Raw genomic sequence first — 21196 nt, forward strand, 5'->3', positions numbered from 1 at the left:
CAATTTTTCCATAGTTTTTTATTCATTTTTTTACGGCGTTCACCGTGCGGGTTAAATAATGTAATAGCTTTATAGTCGGGGTCGTTACGGACGCGGCGATACCAAATATGTGTAACTTTTTAACTTTATTTTGTTTTTTTAATAGTAAAGCATTTTGTAAGGGGAAAAGCTGGGTTTTTCATTTTTTTTCACATTTTTTTTCACTTTTTTTTTTTAATTAACTTTATTCAACTTTTTTTTCACTTTTTTACTAGTCCCATTAGGGGACTATAATATGCGATTCTGTGATCGCATTTATAATACACTGCAATACTTTTGTATTGCAGTGTATTATGCCTGTCCGTTTAACACGGACAGGCATTTGCTAGGTCATGCCTGCGGCATGATCTAGCAGGCATTCACTCCAGGCAGACCTGGGGGCCTTTATTAGACCCCCGGCTGCCATTAGAGACACAGACACTCGGCGATCGTATCGCCGGGTGTCGGTGGGGGAGAGAGGGAGCTCCCTCCCTCTCTCCAAAACCACTCAGATGCGGTGCTCGCTATTGAGAACCGCACCTGAGGGGTTAAACGGGTGAGATCGATACTAATATCGATCTCACCCGGCAGAGCAGGGACGCCCCCAGCTGCCTCTGGCAGCTGAGAGCAGGGAGATTTGACAGCTCCCTGCTCTGTTTACTTATTCCGATGCCGCGACGTAAAAAGTCTATGGCATCGGAATAAGGCCCGTAGTGACCGACGTAGAAACACGATGGGCCGGTCACTAACGGGTTAAATAATAAAAATAATAATAATTATTATATATATATAATAGATACAGTACAAAAATATCAATTAGAGAGAAAAATTGAAACAAAACCATTTAATAAGGGAACAACATTCATTACTTACATCTAAATTAAAATAACGGTGAAAAATAATATTTTTGAGTACAGACAGTAATAAAAAAGTGACATGGCAATCTCAGCAATCTGTTCCACCCAATATGTTGCTCACACATACGCTGCCTTCACAGTCAATGCTTTGCACAAACCCTGCTTTTCTCATGGTTCTATATATTGTCACATGGATAAGAAAGTAAATGGCTATATAGAAATACTTAAAAGCTAAGGACACCGTAACGGTCTTTTTTTAAATTAAATCATTCATTTAGTGATAAAAAATAGAATTGTTTAATAAAAGACAATTCCAAAAGTAATTTTTACCTCTAAATAAATGCATAAAAAAAAGATCACAAAGGTGTCCATAGCCTTTAATACCAAGTACTAGGATGTGTATTCAGATAACCATTGTGAGCCTAGTTCTGCTATAAATAGAGGTTGATTGTGATATACGCTCCATTAAATAATATTCTGCATAAAAAAGTACAGCTGTCAAAAAACATATGCAAAACATTTACCTGTAGAAGAGCATTAAAAGGGGATCTCTATTAACGGTCTGATAAAATCCCATATTATTGGTAAGCTGCTGTTTTATTAGATGTTGCATTTGCTCACATTATGGCTTCATAGTAAAATGTAAAGTATATAATTCCTAATAGTGAATTGGTAGCTCTAAATTTATCAGCAATTTGTATATTCATCAGAATAATAAAAATATAGGACACACTTCCAATTATCACATGTCTATATGGCATCTGAATCTGGAAGTAGCGGATAGGACATAGGGCAACCTTTGTGTGCTATGGATTATTAGCAGATAGAATTTGACTATTGCATTTGGTAGCAAAAAAGGGATTTTTCTCTAACCATCTGTTATTGCCTTGTATGTACAAACGGTTGGGAATTTATATTCGAATTGTAAACATGTAATATGTAAAAATCATGCACAAAAAAACTTTAGCGATCTTCGTATACGTTAACTGCCATTTTCGGTCATCTACGTGTTATCCATCCTCTGGAGTTCACATGTGTAACCTTCTATAGTAGAGATCTGGCAAAGACCAGTAGCAAGAATGAATGAGGAATCACTTTGAAGAAGTCCACAGAAGTAGCGTCACTGCTGAGATTAGATTCCAGCTTCTGTATCCTTATCCTGAGTGTCCACGTTTTCTCCTATTGATGCCAGTGCATAATGTTAGGACACATGATAACTTCACATTGCAATTCTGAGCAGGTTCAAATTGTAAATAGACAACAGTACTAATAAACTACATAAAGATGAAAACTATGCATTGCCCAGAGATATTGGTGAGGTCATACTGAATCCGATAGGAAAAAAAACAGACTGTCACTTTTCATGACTAAAAATGTAACAAAAACAGAAACAATATAATAAATACAAGTTAATATTTTTTTGTGTTACAGTTTATCCATTTTAACAGTTTCTTCCTGCATAAGGAATTACCTGAAAGAGGGCAGGGAGCTGTCAGTATTACCAGTATTATATGCAGAGTGCATGCAGGAAGCGGGGACAGCAGGGAGTCTGTGAGGTGAAGCTTCAGCCAATAGCTGCACAGCAGGAAGTCTGTGTGGTGCAGCTTCAGCTAATAACTGCAGAGCACTGAATATTGTCAGGGAAGAGGATGGCATTTTGACAGCTTCTTCTGCACAGCCCAGTAACAAGCAGCCATTTTGTTATTTACTGTGGTGTTAAGTACCTATTATGTACAGAGCACCTCGGAAACTTGAATTTGAGAGACCAGATTGAAAGATTTAATAGCCCTGGTATGTCATATGACACAAGTAGGTCCATTTTACTACTTATGAAAACTCCAGTCAAGCTTAAATACTCAGGTTTTTAATATAGTTGCCCCTTAATTTAGCTGTAAATGGGGGTTCAGTCAGGTCAATCTGAAACTGATAATATAGTGCGGAATGTTACTGTATTACTACTGACACATTTAGTGTAGAAAGCATAACTACTGCACAGAACTGTACCTCATAGTAAGAATAATAAATTAGACAAAATTCTAACACATAAATGTATATTAGCCTTAGAATAAACACTTGTCCAAAGACAATTTCCATATTTTCAAAATGACAAAAGCTAATTCTAGTAAAGTAGTAAAATTGTTGTTATTTCAGCACAACGAGTTGATTTGCATTTTAACTGATTTCTTTACCAATCTATTATTTTAAAACCGTCCACAAAGATCTAAAAAAAATCGTAGGAGTGTGCCAGGGGCGTATCTAGGGGGGGGCAGGCGGGGCATGTGCCCCGGGCGCAGCCTGGAGGATACTGATAGGGGGGCGCCGAAGAGCAGCTGATCGCTGCTGACAGGCGCCCCGTATGTGGGACACCTGCAGCAGCTTAGGAACAGCCAGGACATTACGGCGTTCTGACTGGGGTCTGTGACGGCCAGGGAGTGGACCAGTCCAGTCACCTGACCTCACGTCAGTGACATGAGGTCAGATGACTCAGGTCAGGGGACAGGTCCACTCCCGTGCTGCAGCCTCCCTGCATCTGCCTGTGCTCTGCCGAGAAGCAGAGAGGAAGCTCCGCCCACACACAGCCCGTCCTGACCTGTCAGCAAGGAGACATGGCGAGTGTCTGTGTGTAATGTGTGTCTCTGTGTTTGCATGTGTATATGTTACAGTGTGTGTGTGTGTGTGTGTGTGTGTGTGTGTCTGTCTCTTACATCTACTACATTATCTGTACTCAGAGAGTTATCGCTGTGTTATCTGTAGTGTTACATAGGACTGCAGATAACACTACTACATTATCTGTACTCAGAGAGTTATCACTGTGTTATCTGTAGTGTTACATAGGACTGCAGATAACACTACTACATTATCTGTACTCAGAGAGATATGACTGTGTTATCTGTGATGTTACATAGGACTGCAGGGAACATCTACTACATTATCTGTACTGTGTGCTAAATTACAATCTCAGTTCTGCTACACAGTACAGATAATGTAGTAGCTGTTACCTGCAGTCCTATGTAACACTACAGATAACACAGTCATATCTCTCTGAGTACAGATAATGGAGTAGTGTTACCTGCAGTCCTATGTAACACCACAGATAACACAGTGATAACTCTCTAAATACAGATAGTAGTGTTACCTGCAGTCCTATGTAACACCACAGATAACACAGTGATAACTCTGATTACAGATAATGTAGCAGCTGTTGCCTGCAGTCCTATGTAACACCACAGATAACACAGTGATAACTCTCTGAGTACAGATAATGTAGTAGCTGTTGCCTGCAGTCCTATGTAACATCACAGATAACACATAGTGCTAAATTACAATCTCAGCTCTGCTACAATGTGTTATCTGTGGTGTTACATAGGACTGCAGGCAACAGCTACTACATTATCTGTATTCAGAGAGTTATCACTGTGTTATCTGTGGTGTTACATAGGACTGCAGGTAACACTACTATCAGTATTTAGAGAATTATCACTGTGTTATCTGTGATGTTACATAGGACTGCAGGTAACATCTACTACATTATCTGTACTGTGTACATATGTGCCTGGGTCTGTTTGTGAATGTGTCTTTGTGCTTGTATATTCGTGCCTTTTATGTATTTGTATATGTTCCGGTCTGTGTATTTATCTGCCAGTGTGCGTATATGTGTCTGTACGTCTATATATTTACCTGTATGTATGTATTCCAGAATGTGTGTATGTATAGTTGCCTGTATGTCTAAATATCTGTCTTTATGTACGGTATATATTTTCCAGCGTGTCTATATATGTGGTTAATTTTTGGTTTGTGTAGGGGGCGGCAATAGAGAGTCCCGCACAGGTCACCATCCAAGCTAAGGCCGGCCCTGGCTGTCGTCGATCCTAGTCAGAAGAAACTCCGCCGCTGCCTGCGCCGAATGACCTCCTCGGCTCCTCTGGTAAGTCACACCAGGCAGAGCGGAGAGTGGTATCGGTAGGCTACCGCTCACCGGTCTGTTCACAGTGTGGCGCTATTTAAAAGGGGGGGGGGGAGGGTGGCGCTATTTACAAAGGGGCAGCAGCCCGCTGCCCCTTTGTAAATGGGCACTATCTGTTTGTAATGTGGCACTATCTACAAGGGGGGCTGTGTGTGACACTATTTACAAGGGGGGCTGTGTGTGGCACTATTTACTGGGGGCTGTGTGTGGCACTATCTACAGGGGGCTGTGTGTGGCACTATCTACAAGAGAGGGGCTGTGTGGCGCTATCTACAGGGGGCTGTGTGTGGCCTCTTTAATTTATTTTCTTTTAATTTATTTTTATGTTAATTACATTATAGAACTATATCGCTTGTAAAATGTAGAAATGCTTTTATACTCAAGTTACATTAAAAAAATTGTGAATAAAAAATTACATCTCATTGATTGGTAGGGAAAGAAAACATGGCGAGGGGGAAGGAGATGTCGGGAAATAAGTTGGGGGGGGGGGGCGCCAATCTGAATCTTTGCCCCGGGTGCTGGAGAACCTAGCTACGCCTCTGGAGTGTGCAACTAAACATTATTTCTAGAAATACCATAAAATTAGGTCTTTATTGATCAATGCAGATATGTAAGAATGGTTATTTAACCCGTTTCCACCCCGTCCCAAGTAAATAAATGTCCACTGTGCTATCAGTCTATTAATCCACATTTCTTTTCTGATGGCACACAGACAGCCCTATCTTATACTGTGATTGGGAACATAAATAATCAGTTCCCTATCACTAAATACTCCTGAACACAGCACTGTGTTCCCGAATGCAGAAGCTGCTGCTTCGGCATTCAAGATTTATTAGGGTCATTGATGACGTCACAGGGATTTCCTGTGCAGAGAGAGCTAGGGATCATGCAGAGATAATGTGCTCTGTTTCTTCCCTGTATGTCTCAGTATAAAGATAATTGGTAATAGGGAGCTAATGGGGTGTTACCATTAGAATAGAGTTGCATCTAAAACTAACATGGTGTCTTTGTTCATTTGACAATGTAAACATATTTGGAATTGCTATGCATTAGTGAATTAGAGGAATAATTTTTGGAGTAAATATTCTTGAGTGAACAAGAACGTGAAAAAATAAATAAAAAAAAGAGAAAATTGTATTTAAAAAAAAAAAATTCATTTAATTTCCCTAAATTCTTACATAATGAAAAAATATAAAAAAATACCCTCTAATTTAGAAAAATGAGAAAGACATACTGTATGAGTTTCAACAAGAAAAAAAACTTTTCTGGGTAGGATTTAAATAACATGGCTTCTTTCAGAAACAGTGGCATCCTATCCCTGAGTTGTGTATGTTATTTCCGCTCAGCTCCATTAAACTTAAAGGGGCTGAGTTGCCGTACTACGCACAGCAGGTGTGTGGGCAAGTGTGACACCATTTTTTGACGACACCAGCCATGTTTTTCTAAGCCTGGACAACCCTTTATAGACCATTTATTGCCATCGTTAAACATGTGAAAAATAAAATAGTTATCAGGCAATAAGTTGGTTTCCATTGTGTCTGTGATTTAACCATAAAAATAAAAAATGTCACCATTATGACCTGTTAATAAGCAAACATGAGAAGCAAAGACTTTTACTATCCCAGGAGGATGTTGACTCTCATCACGGTCATTACTCTTTAAAACATATTGAAGGGGGTATTATTTACAAGTACTTTGACTTTTCATATTCCACTTTGCAATAGTGGAATACGGGAAACATTCCAAAAACTCAACACACTGTTGATAGTTAAGAGGCCATGAAATCAGTTTTCATATTCAACATTTGTCCTATAGAAAGGGAAAGGAAATTTTTAAGGTCAATTTATTGTTTGGTAGTTTTTTTTTGGCAGTGTGTTACACCTAGAAAAGGGCCATCTATTATATAATACAGCACATGACCATCTGTAATGGACTTGAAGGTTTTTCGTTGTAGGGTAAAAACGTATGAATTTCTCTCCAGCCATTGGGCCTGTAACTTCAAGCGATCATAAATCAACAAACCTATTTAAATACATGGGTAGCAAACATACTGCATTTTGAAATACTATTTTTTTTTATCCTTCTTATAAAGCACAAAGGCAATTCTTGAACGCTTAAAAGAAGGGATCCTTAGATACAAAGCAGTTGTTTCAAATCTCAAACACTTTTACCTGGCATGAGAATACCCTGTTGAGATCCAGAATCAGCACTTAAAGACAATCTGCCACCTTTCGCCAGTCTATCACACAATAAGGTGATGTGTTTCTTCAGTTTGGATGTATCTTTTGGAATGCTCAACTGGCTGGTGAGGTTTAATGCTTGCTCTTTAGAACTCTTAGATAAACATGTCCTTAAGAGGTGAGATAATGCGGCATCCACGGTTTCTTCCCAACCCTTGAAATAGAAGGAAGAAATTACAATCATGAGAATATATTTTTGTTGCCCTATAAAAACTCTAAAGAGCATACTTCATTCAACACAATAAAAAATAACAGCATTTATATGCGGAACACCAGACAAATCAGAACATATCCATACATGAATATAAAAACCTTATTGTGCGATAACAGGCAATTCTTTATGTGGCAGAACTAAAATAAACACAGAGTGAACTATATACATTTTCTACATAGAAAAAACCCTACTATAAAGGCCAGGGGAAACAGTAGAGGAGGGAGACCATAGGCCAGGCTATGTTATTCAGAAGAGGAGAGATTTTAGGCTATGTTCATATGGGTAATCCATGGCAGAAATATGAGGATTATTTTAGATTTCTGCCACGGATTTGCAATTTGATATGTGGTGAATCCGCACACGGATTAGCCCCATTCAAGTTGTCATGTCACCTATTGATGCAGATTTAAAATATCCTGAACGTGTGAACAGGGCCTTAGGGTGCGAGCAAAGATATGGGAGGTCAATAAAAATATAGCGGACAAGAAGTAATTGCTTTAGGAAAATATCATAGGCTGTGCAGAGATTCTATATGGGATGATAGCTGGAGATTTGTGACCAAGTGTAAGGTACCCCCAGTCGAGCAGGGTTTTCTAAATTAGCTATCTTGAATTTTATCATTTTTGCAACCGGCTGCCAGTGGAACGTCTGACGTAGATAGCATTTAAAGTATTTGAAACACATGCCTGTTTTCTCCCAGAAATAGCACCACATCTGTCCGTCAGTTGTTTTGCTCAGCTCCATGAAAGTGAATGGGTCTGTCTTTTTGGAAAAAAACATGAGGGCAACCATGTTTTTCTAATTATGGACAAACAAATTAAAGACAGAGAACAAAAATGACTGTGTTAACTGGCAAAAAGAAATTAGGGTAGTATGGGAGAGAATGTTGCAGTATTCTAACTAACATATGATAAGTACCTGGGCTATCTGTTAAAAATTTCAAATGTCCTTATGACAGGTCATCAGTGTTTTCATCAGCCACTTCATTTAATTCCCCTAATCCGTGGAATATACCATCAATCTTAGGAATTGGAAAACCCCTTTAACCCCTTCCCGCCGCAGCCCTTTTACAGATTTTCATTTTCGTTTTTTCCTCCCCACCTTCCAAAAGCCATAACTTCTTTATTTTTTCGTCGATACAGTACTATGAGAGCTTGATTTTTGCGGGCCGAGATGTAGTTTTTTGTAGCACCATTTATTTTGCTAGATAATGTACGAGCAAACGGGAAAAAAAATATTTGTGGGGTAGAAAATGAAAAAAAAAACAGCGATTCCTCCATGTTTTTTTGCGCGTCGTTTTTACAGAATTCACTGTGCAATTAAAACAACATGTTTACTTTATTTTGTGGGTTAATACGATTACGGCGATACCAAATATATATATAGTTTTTTCTATATTTTACTACTTTTATAAGTAAAAACCTAAATGTAAAAAAGAAAATGTATTTTGTGACGCCAAATTCCGATAGCCATAACTTTTTATTTTTCCGTCGATTAAGTGGTATGAGGGCTTATTTTTTGCAGGATAAGCTGTAGTTTTTAATAATACCATTTTGGTGTACATGCGACGTTTTGATCACTTTCTATTTAATTTTTTTGTGGGAGATTAGGTGACCAAAAAATAGAGATTCTGGCGTTTACAATTATTTTTTTTTACGGCGTTCACTGTGCGAGTTAAATAATGATATATTGTAATAGTTCAGACTTTTACGGACGCAGCGATTCCAATTATGTTTATTTATTAATTTTTTTACTATGCTCTAGGGGGAAAATGGGAAAAGTTTTTTTTTTTCAATTGTAATTAAAAAAAAATTTTGAGAGCCAAAGTGTGTAAACATGGCAGCGATTAGCTGACAAACGAGCTTGTTTGTCGGATGATTGGGGCTTTTATGCGGCCTGAAAAATGGTCGTTTGTCGGGAGCAGATCTCCCCGTGTAAGCAGGGGATGTGCTACCAAAAACATGCAATTGTATGGGGACAAACAATCGTATTAACTAACGTTTGTCCCCATACAATCTGAATATTGCTACGTTTAAATGGAGCAAACAATCAGCTGTATTGTCGATTGCCCGTGTTAAAGGGCCCTTAGAATTCTGTCAGTGGGAACTTCAGTGTCTGGACCCCCACCGATCTTCTATGGCATGTCAAAATATAGTAAACTATGAACACAGGAACACATTAAGGCGGGATTCACACGACAGGGTTTCCCGGCCGGGTACCGGCCGTTCATAAATCGGCCGTCACCCGGCTGCATTAGGAATAATAGACCCTAATGGGGCTATTCACACGACCGATTTTTTGACGGGCCGGGAAAACCGGCCGTCAAAATATGGGACATGCCCTATTTTCGGCCGGGTACCCGGCCCCCATAGAAGTCTATGGGGCTGGGTAATACACGGCCATCACCGGAATGTGTCCCGAGTGATGGCCGGGTCTACCGTCGCTCGCGCACTCTCTCTCCTCCTCCTCCTCACAGTGCAGAGTGCATGTGAGGAGGAGGAGGGTCTTTTTTTGCTCCCTGTAGGAGTCGGAATCCCCAATCCCCGGTCGGGGATTGGGGATTCCGCTACAGGAGAATTGCGTGACTACACTGTCCATATATGGACACAGCGAAGTCACTCACTTCTGCAGCGGAATCCCCGACACTATGGCCGGAGATTCCGCTACAGGAGAAGTGAGTGACTACACTGTCCATATATGGACACAGCGAAGTCACTCACTTCTGCAGCGGAATCCCCGACTCTATGGCCGGGGATTCCGCTACAGGAGAAGTGTGTGACTACACTGTCCATATATGAACACAGCGAAGTCACTCACCTCTGCAGCGGAATCCCCGACTCTATGGCCGGGGATTCCGCTACAGGAGAAGTGCGTGACTACACTGTCCATATATGGTCACAGCGATGTCACTCACTTCTGCAGTGGAATCCCCGACTCTATGGCCGGGGATTCCGCTACTACAGGAGAAGTGAGTGACTACACTGTCCATATATGGACACAGCGAAGTCACTCACTTCTGCAGTGGAATCCCCGACTCTATGGCCGGGGATTCCGCTACAGGAGAAGTGAGTGACTACACTGTCCATATATGGACCCAGTGACGTCACTCACTTCTGAAGCGGAATTTCCGACCTGTGGCAGGGAATTCCTCTCCAGGAGAAGTCAGTGACTACACTGTCCATATATGGACATTGAAGTCAGTGACTTCTCCTGGAAGGGGGGGATGGGTGCAACCTACAGGGGGCTGTGTGGCATCACCTACAGGGGACTTGGTGGCATCACCTACAGGGGGCAGGGTGGCATCACCTACAGGGGGCAGGGTGGCATCGCCTGCAGGGGGCTGTGTGGCATCACCTACAGGGGGCTGTGTGGCATCACCTACAGGGGGCTGTGTGGCATCACCTACAGGGGGCTGTGTGGCATCACCTACAGGGGGCAGGGTGGCATCACCTACAGGGGGCAGGGTGGCATCGCCTGCAGGGGGCTGTGTGGCATCACCTACAGGGGGCTGTGTGGCATCACCTACAGGGGGCTGTGTGGCATCACCTACAGGGGGCTGTGTGGCATCACCTACAAGGGGCTGTGTGGCAACACCTACAGGGGGCTGTGTGGCATTACCTACAGGGGGCTGTGTGGCATTACCTACAGGGGACTTGGTGGCATTACCTACAGGGGGTTTGGTGGCATTACATACAGGGAGCTGGGTGGCATTACCTACAGGGGGCTGGGTGGCATTACCAACAGGGGGCTGGGTGGCATTACCAACAGGGGGCTGGGTGGCATTACCAACAGGGGGCTGGGTGGCATTACCAACAGGGAGCTGGGTGGCATTACCTACAGGGGGCTGGGTGGCATTACCTACAAGGGGGGCTGTGGCATTATCTACAAAGGGCTGTGTGTGGCAACAAATTTAAATGAAATTCATCCGATTAAAAAACGGTCAGGGAAAAAAATGGATGCAAATCGGGTCCAAATCGGCCGGTAAAGACGGCAACATGGCCCGGAACAGAATCAGAACGGATGCAAACCGGCCGGGAAAATCAGCCCAAAAATTTCCCAGCCGACACTCGGACCCTGTCGTGTGAATGAGGCCTTACATTTAAAGCCAATCGGACAAAATATATAAAAGTTGCCATGAAATTATTTTTTTGTTTACTTCAATGAACCTTTTAGAAATGTGAAAAGCAGATTTAATTCCAGAAGTGGTACAGTTTATCAAAAGAACTAAATAAATTGGGAAGGCTAAAAAAACGGAAACTATAATTTTACATTCTGCGGCAACTTTTTCTATGATAATGATCTTTTATGATGTCCAACATTGAAATCTTTACAAGTATAAATAATAATATATGGTGATGTCGTTTTGCATTTTTATGGATTATAACTATCCTTCCTGTAATCTGGTCTGCTGGTGTATGATATTTTTTTACTGCTGCAATACATCTTTAGATAGGCTTCTACAATAGAGTGCTGCAGCACAGCCAAACGGGGAAATAGAATAACAGAGGTTTATTTAAAACGCTCCTGAAATAGAAGCAGAAAATTTACAGGATATTTAAAGGTCACATTAGAACAAACAAATTGCACTGAATACTGAGGAAGATGTAGATTCCCTATTACTGGTGACCATATAGACTAATGATATAACCCACACTGAAGCCAGAACAGGACCACCTACATATAACATTATTTTAGGTTTGATTCCAGAAATACATAAGGCTTTAAAAATATAATGTAAGGAACAATATAAATGCCACAAAATAAATTTTAATTACAAGCAGGACATGGTCCCACACAGGCTACTCTATAAAAGCATGTTATTTCATATGATGTCAGATCACCCAAGAAAAATGCAAACATTACCTTTTCATCATACACTCAAAAAATGTAATTCCATGGAATAAAAATAGACCTGTTTAAATTATAAGTAAGGTATAAACATTCTGAAACGTGGAAAGAAGCTTAAACATTACAGACTAGATGATTTGAAACTTTAGAGGACCAAGACCATTAATAAGGATAATGAAAAATAATAACTATATATATATGTACACTACCGTTCAAAAGTTTAGGGTCACTTAGAAATGTCCTTATTTTTTAAAGAAAAGCACAGGTTTTTTTTCAATGAAGATAACATTAAATGAATCAGAAATACACTCTATACATTGTTAATGTGATAAATGACTATTCTAGCTGCAAACGTCTGGTTTTTAATGCAATATCTACATAGGTGTATAGAGGCCCATTTCCAGCAACCATCACTCCAGTGTTCTAATGGTACATTGTGTTTGCTAACTGTGTTAGAAGGCTAATCGATGATTAGAAAACACTTGAAAACCCTTGTGCAATTATGTTAGCACCGCTGTAAACAGTTTTGCTGTTTAGAGGAGCTATACAACTGACCTTCCTTTGAGCTAGTTGAGAATCTGGAGCATTACATTTGTGGGTTTGATTAAACTCTCAAAATGGCTAGAAAAAGAGAGCTTTCATGTAAAACTCAACAGTCTATTCTTGTTCTGAGAAATGAAGGCTATTCCATGCGAGAAATTGCCAAGAAACTGAAGATTTCCTACAACGGTGTGTACTACTCCCTGCAGAGGATAGAACAAACAGGCTCTAACCAGAGTAGAAAGAGAAGTGGGAGGCCCCGCTGCACAACTGAGCAACAAGAAAAGTACATTAGAGACTCTAGTTTGAGAAATAGACGCCTCACAGGTCCTCAACTGGCAGCTTCATTAAATAGTACCCGCAAAACGCCAGTGTCAACGTCTACAGTGAAGAGGCGACTCCAGGATGCTGGCCTTCAGGGCAGAGTGGCAAAGAAAAAGCCATATCTGAGACTGGCTAATAAAAGGAAAAGATTAATATGGGCAAAAGCACACAGACATTGGACAGAGGAAGATTGGAAAAAAGTGTTATGGACAGACGAATCGAAGTTTGAGGTGTTTGGATCACACAGAAGAACATTTGTGAGATGCAAAACAACTGAAAAGATGCTGGAAGAGTGCCTGACGCCATCTGTCAAGCATGGTGGAGGTAATGTGATGGTCTGGGGTTGCTTTGGTGCTGATAAAGTGGGAGATTTGTACAAGGTAAAAGGGATTTTGAATAAGGAAGGCTATCACTCCATTTTGCAACGCCATGCCATACCCAGTGGACAGCGCTTGATTGGAGCCAATTTCATCCTACAACAGGACAATGACCCAAAGCACACCTCCAAATTATGCAAGAACTATTTATGGAAGAAGCAGGCAGCTGGTATTCTATCTGTAATGGAGTGGCCAGCGCAGTCACCAGATCTCAACCCCATAGAGCTGTTGTGGGAGCAGCTTGACCGTATGGTACGCAAGAAGTGCCCATCAAGCCAATCCAACTTGTGGGAGGGGCTTCTGGAAGCATGGGGTGAAATTTCTCCCGATTACCTCAGCAAATTAACAGCTAGAATGCCAAAGGTCTGCAATGCTGTAATTGCTGCAAATGGAGCATTCTTTGACGAAAGCAAAGTTTGAAGGAGAAAATTATTATTTCAAATAAAAATCATTATTTCTAACCTTGTCAATGTCTTGACTATATTTTCTAGTCATTTTGCAACTCACTTGATAAATATAAGTGTGAGTTTTCATGGAAAACACAAAATTGTCTGGGTGACCCCACACTTTTGAACGGTAGTGTATATATACACTACCGTTCAAAAGTGTGGGGTCACCCAGACAATATATATACATAGTGGAGATCTGGCGCTACCTATGATGAGGTTAGAGAGAAAATGAAATCTAAAGGATGTAGGTATCATAAATAGTACTTTTTATTGATCTCAAGGTATAATGCATTTTGAGGTGTTAACCTGCCCATCAGATAAAAGAGACTCATGCAAATCACATACATAAAAAAAAAGAAGAGTTAAATAGGTAAAAAAAAAATGAACAAAACATTAGTGGGTGGGGAAAGGGAAGAAACATAAGCATATACAGTATATTCACAATTTGTTATATAGCATATATAGTTTAAAATAACACGTATTAAATATCATAAAAAATACTGAGTAAATAAAAGCAGGTATAGAAATAATATAAGAAGAAATTCAATTGTTTGTCGGTATAGTTAAACAGGTTGCTATAGCAATGGAACGCCGCACGTGTAAATCAAAGGGGGTAGTTAGAACTACAAGGCACATGCGCACTGTTGGTGGTTAACTACAGAGGTTTTCGCTTGCGTCTTACTGGGCAGAGCAAATGATTCAATGATGTAGGCTGCGCACGCGCAGTGGGTAGGGTTGTGGGTTGTCTAGGTAACCAGGGGCACCAGACGTAGTAAGATGATATTACGAAACTACAGATTGCGAACATGATGTTGGTTCTACACACTACTCAGGTAAACTAAAAGACAAATGCATAGATAGTAGCCACATAGTTTGGAGGCTGAATAGCTCAAAAGACATCTATATTGATACACATATAGTAAAAATATATAGAGACAGTGGTAAACCATTGATATATAGAACAGGTAGTAAACCAATAATGATTGGTTGGTTAAAATGATTGTTAATAAGAATTTAAAGGGGTTACTTCTAGGGGTTCTTCTACTCTACTGTAAATTACATTGTCACAATTCAGTTAACTACCCCTGCGGGACTGCACTGTGTCTATTTGTACATGCATACACATCTATAGATGCACTGTGTACACTATATAAAGTTTATGTTTGAAGCTTTTCTATAGTTTCTCCAGGATGGACATCAATTTATTCAAAAATAACAGCACAGTCCTGACCATATGGTACTTGTTTGTTTATTCCTCCAATGCACCTAAAATAAAAAATGTAGCAACTCTGTGAATAGTCTTTATTTAAAGCGGATCTGTCAGCGGAATATGCTGCCCTAGGAAAGGGCATGTTGTGTCTACAGGTCCTATGCAGAACTATGTGTCTCCATGATTACAGACTTTAATTCTGATTTTGTATTACAGAACTCTTGTCTTAAGGAGTATAGATCCCTCTGATCGATCTCCAGAGCAAGAATAGATCTCTGGAAGCACCTCCTCTCTATATTATATAGTGTCAGACATTTTGAAATAAAGTATAAAAAAAACAGAATCTGTCCAGTCTATAGTTTGCTTCTCATAAGTAGACTATGTATTTTCTGTTTTTGCTAAATATATTTCTTTATTTTACATTCTTGTTTAGTCTCTTCACTTTCCTGTTGGCATTTTATATATAATGTCAGTAGCTAAATGGCAGTAAGCTGTAAAAGAAAGATGGCTCCTGATATTCTAGTGTATTTTGTAAACAGGCAACTTGTAGACAATGGGTAGTTATGCTTTTTGTTATTCATCATGCATGTGTCATACATTTTGTTGTAAGAGTTATTACGGATGTGGGGGTTACCAAATACCTTTGTTTTTTTTTTCGTTTACTGTTCTGTTTTTATTCGGGTTTCTTTATAAGAGTTACAGCAGTCCGACCCAAACTGATCAGTAAGCAATGGCATACGGTAGTGACATGTAATAACGTGTATTGCTAATGTGGGAAAAAAAAGTCAATTAAATTACAATTCTGCCTGAAGTCGCCACTTTATATAGCTTATACTGAATTCAAAGGGAGCTCTATGAATTTTTTTTACAATGGGGGAATTTAACCTTTCCACATCAGTTTTCTGGTGTAGAAAAGTCACAATTTGCAGAGAAAATTTAGACTTTTGGCATTTTACACCGTTCACGGCACTTTTGAAAAAAAGGGGGTGGGAACTACTGTAAAGGGGTGGGCCACCCACAATCTGACTATTATTTTCAAAAACTGGAGTAAATGATAGCGGTAATCTACTCCAGCTTGGATTTGACTCTGTGGGGCAAAACACGTCGCGTGCCAGGCCCCGTACCTTTCCCCCTTATCAGACTACCTGCCCCCACCCTGACTGAACAATAAAATAACAAAATATATATATATATATATATATATATATATATATATATATATATATATATATATATATATATCACAGCAGGCCGCAGCGCATACAAGGTACTGACGTCGGGCAGAACGAGCATGAAAGAATGCAGGGGGCAGGAAGAAAAATGGTGAGTTGAGTTAATTTTTTATTTTATGTCTGATCCGGGTGGGGCAAAAACTAAGGGGCGCGGCCGCGCTATATGCCTGTCTTAATGATTCTTCCCCAAAGATTTCCCCAGTACTGTATTACTTAGTTAGTTAGTTAGTTAACTGTGTGGGAATTGAGAGGACATTTTATCACTTGGAGAGTTATTTGAGGTACTGCACCCTACTTCTTTATGAAGCGCTTATTTGCCATTAGAAGCTCGAAAATTTAAGATTTCACAGTGGTCCCCCTTATAGTCACCTACCCAATCCACAGACTTAAGCTGCAGGATTTATATTATTATCATTAAGAGACCATTTATATATGGTTTTTTTTCCCCCACTGTTTATAACTACGGCCAGTAATGCATGTTTTGTGCTCTGTACATGTTCCTCTTACTTGCTGTAACAATCCTTATGTTCCCATTAATATCCAACCCCTGGTGGTTCTGTTTGTTTGTAACCTACGAGGGGAGATTTAGCAAAACTGGTGCAAAGTAAATGTGGACTAGTTGACCATAGTGACCAATGAGATTCCACCCATAATTTTACAAAGGTCCCTTGGAAAAATGAAAGCAGCTACCTGATTTGTTGGGCAATACTCCACTTTTCTTTTGCACTAGTTTTGACAAATCTCCCCCACTTCAATTTGATAAAAAAAATATATGAATACTTAGAATGGCAGTGATGGGCCTTCTTTGCCTGCAGGGCCCCCGTGAAGCTGCACAGGCAGTACACATGGTATGTTAGCCTTGGAGAACAAATATTTTACATATTTTGTTGCTGTTGAACAAGTACTGTATCACTGCCATCTGAAACAAGGCTAAAGGCCTTTTTAGACGGGCCAATTATCGGGCAAACGTGTGCTAGCATGAGCCGATCAATGATCACTGTTTAAACAGGGTAGTGAACAACAGTCCGACGAGCAAGCGCTCTTTTGTTGGCTGATCGCATCTGTCATGCAGTCCAAAAAATGGTCGCATGTCGGCAACACATCTTCCCATGTAAACAGGATGCAAAATTATCGTATTAACGATTGTTTGCCCCCCATACATTTCAATCATCGCTCCGCTTAAATGGAGCAAACATTACCAGTCGGAAATCTGCCTGTGTGAAACCACCTAAGGGTATGTAAACCTTTGAAAGTGATTTTTTTTCTTTTTTTCAATAACAATGTCAATCAGTGTGATTGGTGCAACTTTCAAATTAGTTATTATAAAAAATGATTTTAACTTTTTGAGATACAGCTGCTTTGTATCCTGTATACAGAACAGCTGCATCTAGCACTGAATCCTGTACCTGTCATGTCCGTGGTACTGACGGGTTTAGTGTCAGCGGGTCCTGCGTGTCTTCTATCACGTCTAAGTTCATAACTTAGATGTGATCGATAACACGAGGATCCTGCGTGTCAGAGACACGCAGAACCCGCTGTCGCTGAACCCGCCAGTACCGCGGACATGACGGATTCAGGTCTTAGCGAACGATACAGCTGCTCTGTATACAGAATACAGAGCAGCTGTAACTCAAAAAGCAAAAATTATTTTTAATAAAAACGAATTCGAAAGTTGCACCATTCACACAGACAGACATTTTATATATATATATATATATATATATATATATATATATATATATATATATATATAATATCGTAGTTTTCATGAAAATCGCTGTATATCTCCTGCAGCGCGAGCCAGGCCAGAAGTCCTCGCAATGATGTGCTCGCGCTCAGGAGTCCTCAATATTCATGAGCTGCATTTCCCCCTACCCCCCCCCCCCATGCGGATTGATAGCTTTTTCTTTATGCACAGCATGGGAAGAAAGCTATCAATCAGCGTCGGGAACCGCAGCTCATGAATGCGCTCGGCTCGTTGCTGTAGGAGATAAACTGTGATTTTATTAAAACTACTGTATAATACAAAGTGACACACCGCTGGAATCAGGTTGTCTGTCGCTACTTTATGCTGCCCTCAGATAGGAGAGCATAAACCCGGTGACAGATTCCCTTTAAGTATGGTATGCTAGTGAACCTATTTGGGAATGTTCACATAACTTGGATACGCTGCCTAAAAGTACACCGCGCATCCCACCTAGAAACCACAGGAATCTCCGCTGCGGAAAGAAGAGCAGAAAAAAGGCAATATTTATCTTCACTGGCGTTGCCATCTGGATTTTATTTTATTTTAATATCTATTTTTTTTTAAACCACACTCTGCTACCTTACTGCGGGGAGCGCCGTTATTACGCTTTTTTTAATCTAAATTATTCTCATTCATCCAATTATGGGATTATTTTATTAATAATAATAATTTTAAAATTTGTATAACAATGTGCACTTAATCCAAAACTTCTACTATGATCTGTATACACAGCAATGTGTTTTTTAGATTAAAAGCTGTAAAACAAATAATATATAGCAGCTTCATTAAACCTGTATAAAAGTAGTCTGATAGGTTTCTCTTTATTTTTGAATGAAAACCCCGACGGTGTTACTTTGTTGAAATAAAGATAAATCAAAGAGCAGAAATATGGGTAGGAGAAACAAAAGATGAAAAACGTTCAACATTACAATGTGCCGAAAGGAAACATGTGGATCTATAAACCGAACCCATGCATCTAGTGTCCAAAACCAGGCGTTAACTATAAACTCTAACTTAAAAACTATGCCAGATGGATTAATTTAACAGCTCAATTTTACAAGATATACAAAAAAGGAGTATGGGTTTCACTTCAGTCATAGAGGGGCCTGCAGTACATTTCCAGAAATGCATGTTAGGCCCCATTGGCACTTACAGGGGTAAATCGCACCTTTTTTTGTGGGTGACCTGCTAAAATTCATTTAGTGGATGCCATAAAATTTAAAAGAAAAATGAAAAGAAAGGTTATCTGGTTTCACATTGGCTATAAAACTCTGTGTGCACTGTCATAACAATAATAAGGTGAAGAATTGTATATGCCAAACCGCTAGTAAGGAACCAGTAAATTCCTCTGGAGGTGTTCTGGGTGACATCATAAGCCACATGAGAAGAAGCCTGGAGTGGTCACAGCAAGTATAAGAAACCTTTACAACCATTTATGACCGTTCTTATTGAGTTTGGGCATACTGGCTATACATTTTTACCTTTGTAATTTATTTTATTAACACAATATTGTTTGCAAGCCAATATTATGTTCAAAGATGTGACGCTCATTCTGAAGTCTAGTTATTTTCATGAAAAGAACAAGACATTTGAATTCAGAAAATTAAAAGTTAATTGTACCCCGAACCAGATGATTTGCTAAAGTTGTTTGAAAAAAAGTCTATGAAAGATTATCCCTGCAGTTTTTATAGCGATTTTGAATATCCAAGGTTTACATTGCACCACAGTAAGTAGTTATTCCATCTGATGTCCAGCTGTGAAGTATCTCTTTTTTTCTTAATATGGCAATGCTAAAAGCAAGAAATATTTCATAGGAATAGTGAGAATACTGAAATCCAGTACAGTCTTAAATGGACAATAACATTTTAGACAATTTATGCTAATCTAATAGTATAATCCACCGAAAAGAAAGCAGGAATAACCGTAGAATAATATGTTCACGAAAACACGAAATTACTTTTTATTGAAAAATAGTAGATAAATGTATGTCAATATATACAAAAAAAAATTAGGAGAAATAATAATGCCCAAAAGGCCACTTGGACCAATGTCAACCGTAAAATCTGATACCCAGACAAGAAACTGTAAATAGATAATGAGCTACACAAAATAAGAGTAGCCCCCTATAATGGAAATATATATAGGCACAATTTCAGCAGTAGATAACCCCAAATTAAGATATATCACATCATAAATGATCACATAGGGAAGGATATGGCCGTACTAGCTATTCAAGAAAACCTATACAATATATGGGGAACAGTGAAAGGAATCTGGAAAACCATACCCACAAGATGAAGTCAGAACAAGGAATGACCATTGGACATAATGAAAGGCCCTGTCACAGAATACCTTGACGCGCGTTTCGCTGGTCTGCAGCTTCGTTAGGAGGTAATGAAATAAAATAGGGGGCATATTTATAGGTAGAGGAGCTGACCCCAGCACCTGAAAGTCGTCCAAATAGGCGCAAATCCATCACGGCTGCTATTGTGCCTATATATCTTTCCATTATAGGGGGGCTATTCTTATTTTGTGTATTTTTATTATTATTATATTTGTATTCCGGGATACCTGCTGATTACTTTTTATCAGGTATATGTCCAAGACATGTTATAATTGGTATTGTTATTGGTATACATTTTTGTACTATTTTCAATAAAAAGCAATTTTGTGTTTTCGTATACATATTGTTCTGTGGTTATTCCTGCTCTCTTTTTGGTGGGTTATTGTATAGGTTCTGTGATTTCCACATTGTGACTTATGGAGGTATAAAATAGGTTTAACCGGATATAGATCAACTTTGTAATTGACTCACTGTTAAAATGTAGTTGTTTTATCCATGCAAATTCTGTGTGAACTTATTGCCACACTTGTGTCCTTTCCCTGTTATCACAAAAAAATCCGTCTCTAGTTACAGAGTAGAGTAGACGGACTGCGTGTGAAAGTGTAATGAGTAATATGCTGAGTAATCTGACAAAAACAAATATATACAGGTTTTTTTTATATTTTACTACTTTTACAAGGAAAAACGGATTGTTAAAAATATAATTTGTGTTTTGTCACCATATTCTGAGAGTCATAACTTTTTTTTTCCTGTCAATTGAGCGATATGAGGTCTTACTTTTTGATGGGCGAGCTGTAGTTTCTATTGGTCTCATTTTGGGCTACATGGGACT

General features: G+C 39.4%; 1 protein-coding gene across 2 annotated transcripts in view; it reads right to left on the reverse strand.

The window, feature by feature from the left end:
- Positions 1 to 847: 847 nt before the first annotated feature.
- Positions 848 to 21196, reverse strand: part of BBS9 (Bardet-Biedl syndrome 9) — a 462971-nt gene continuing 442622 nt past the window's right edge. For both annotated transcript variants that reach the window (XM_075826942.1, XM_075826941.1), the window contains 2 exons: positions 7011 to 7233; positions 848 to 2054 (listed from right to left, as the gene is read on the reverse strand). In XM_075826942.1, the coding sequence (XP_075683057.1) occupies positions 2008 to 2054; positions 7011 to 7233 (270 nt within the window). In that variant the 3' untranslated portion in view covers positions 848 to 2007. The remainder of the gene's footprint in view (positions 2055 to 7010; positions 7234 to 21196) is intronic.

The sequence above is a fragment of the Rhinoderma darwinii genome, chromosome 5, assembly GCF_050947455.1.
Source record: "Rhinoderma darwinii isolate aRhiDar2 chromosome 5, aRhiDar2.hap1, whole genome shotgun sequence".
Taxonomy (NCBI): Eukaryota; Metazoa; Chordata; class Amphibia; order Anura; family Rhinodermatidae; genus Rhinoderma; species Rhinoderma darwinii.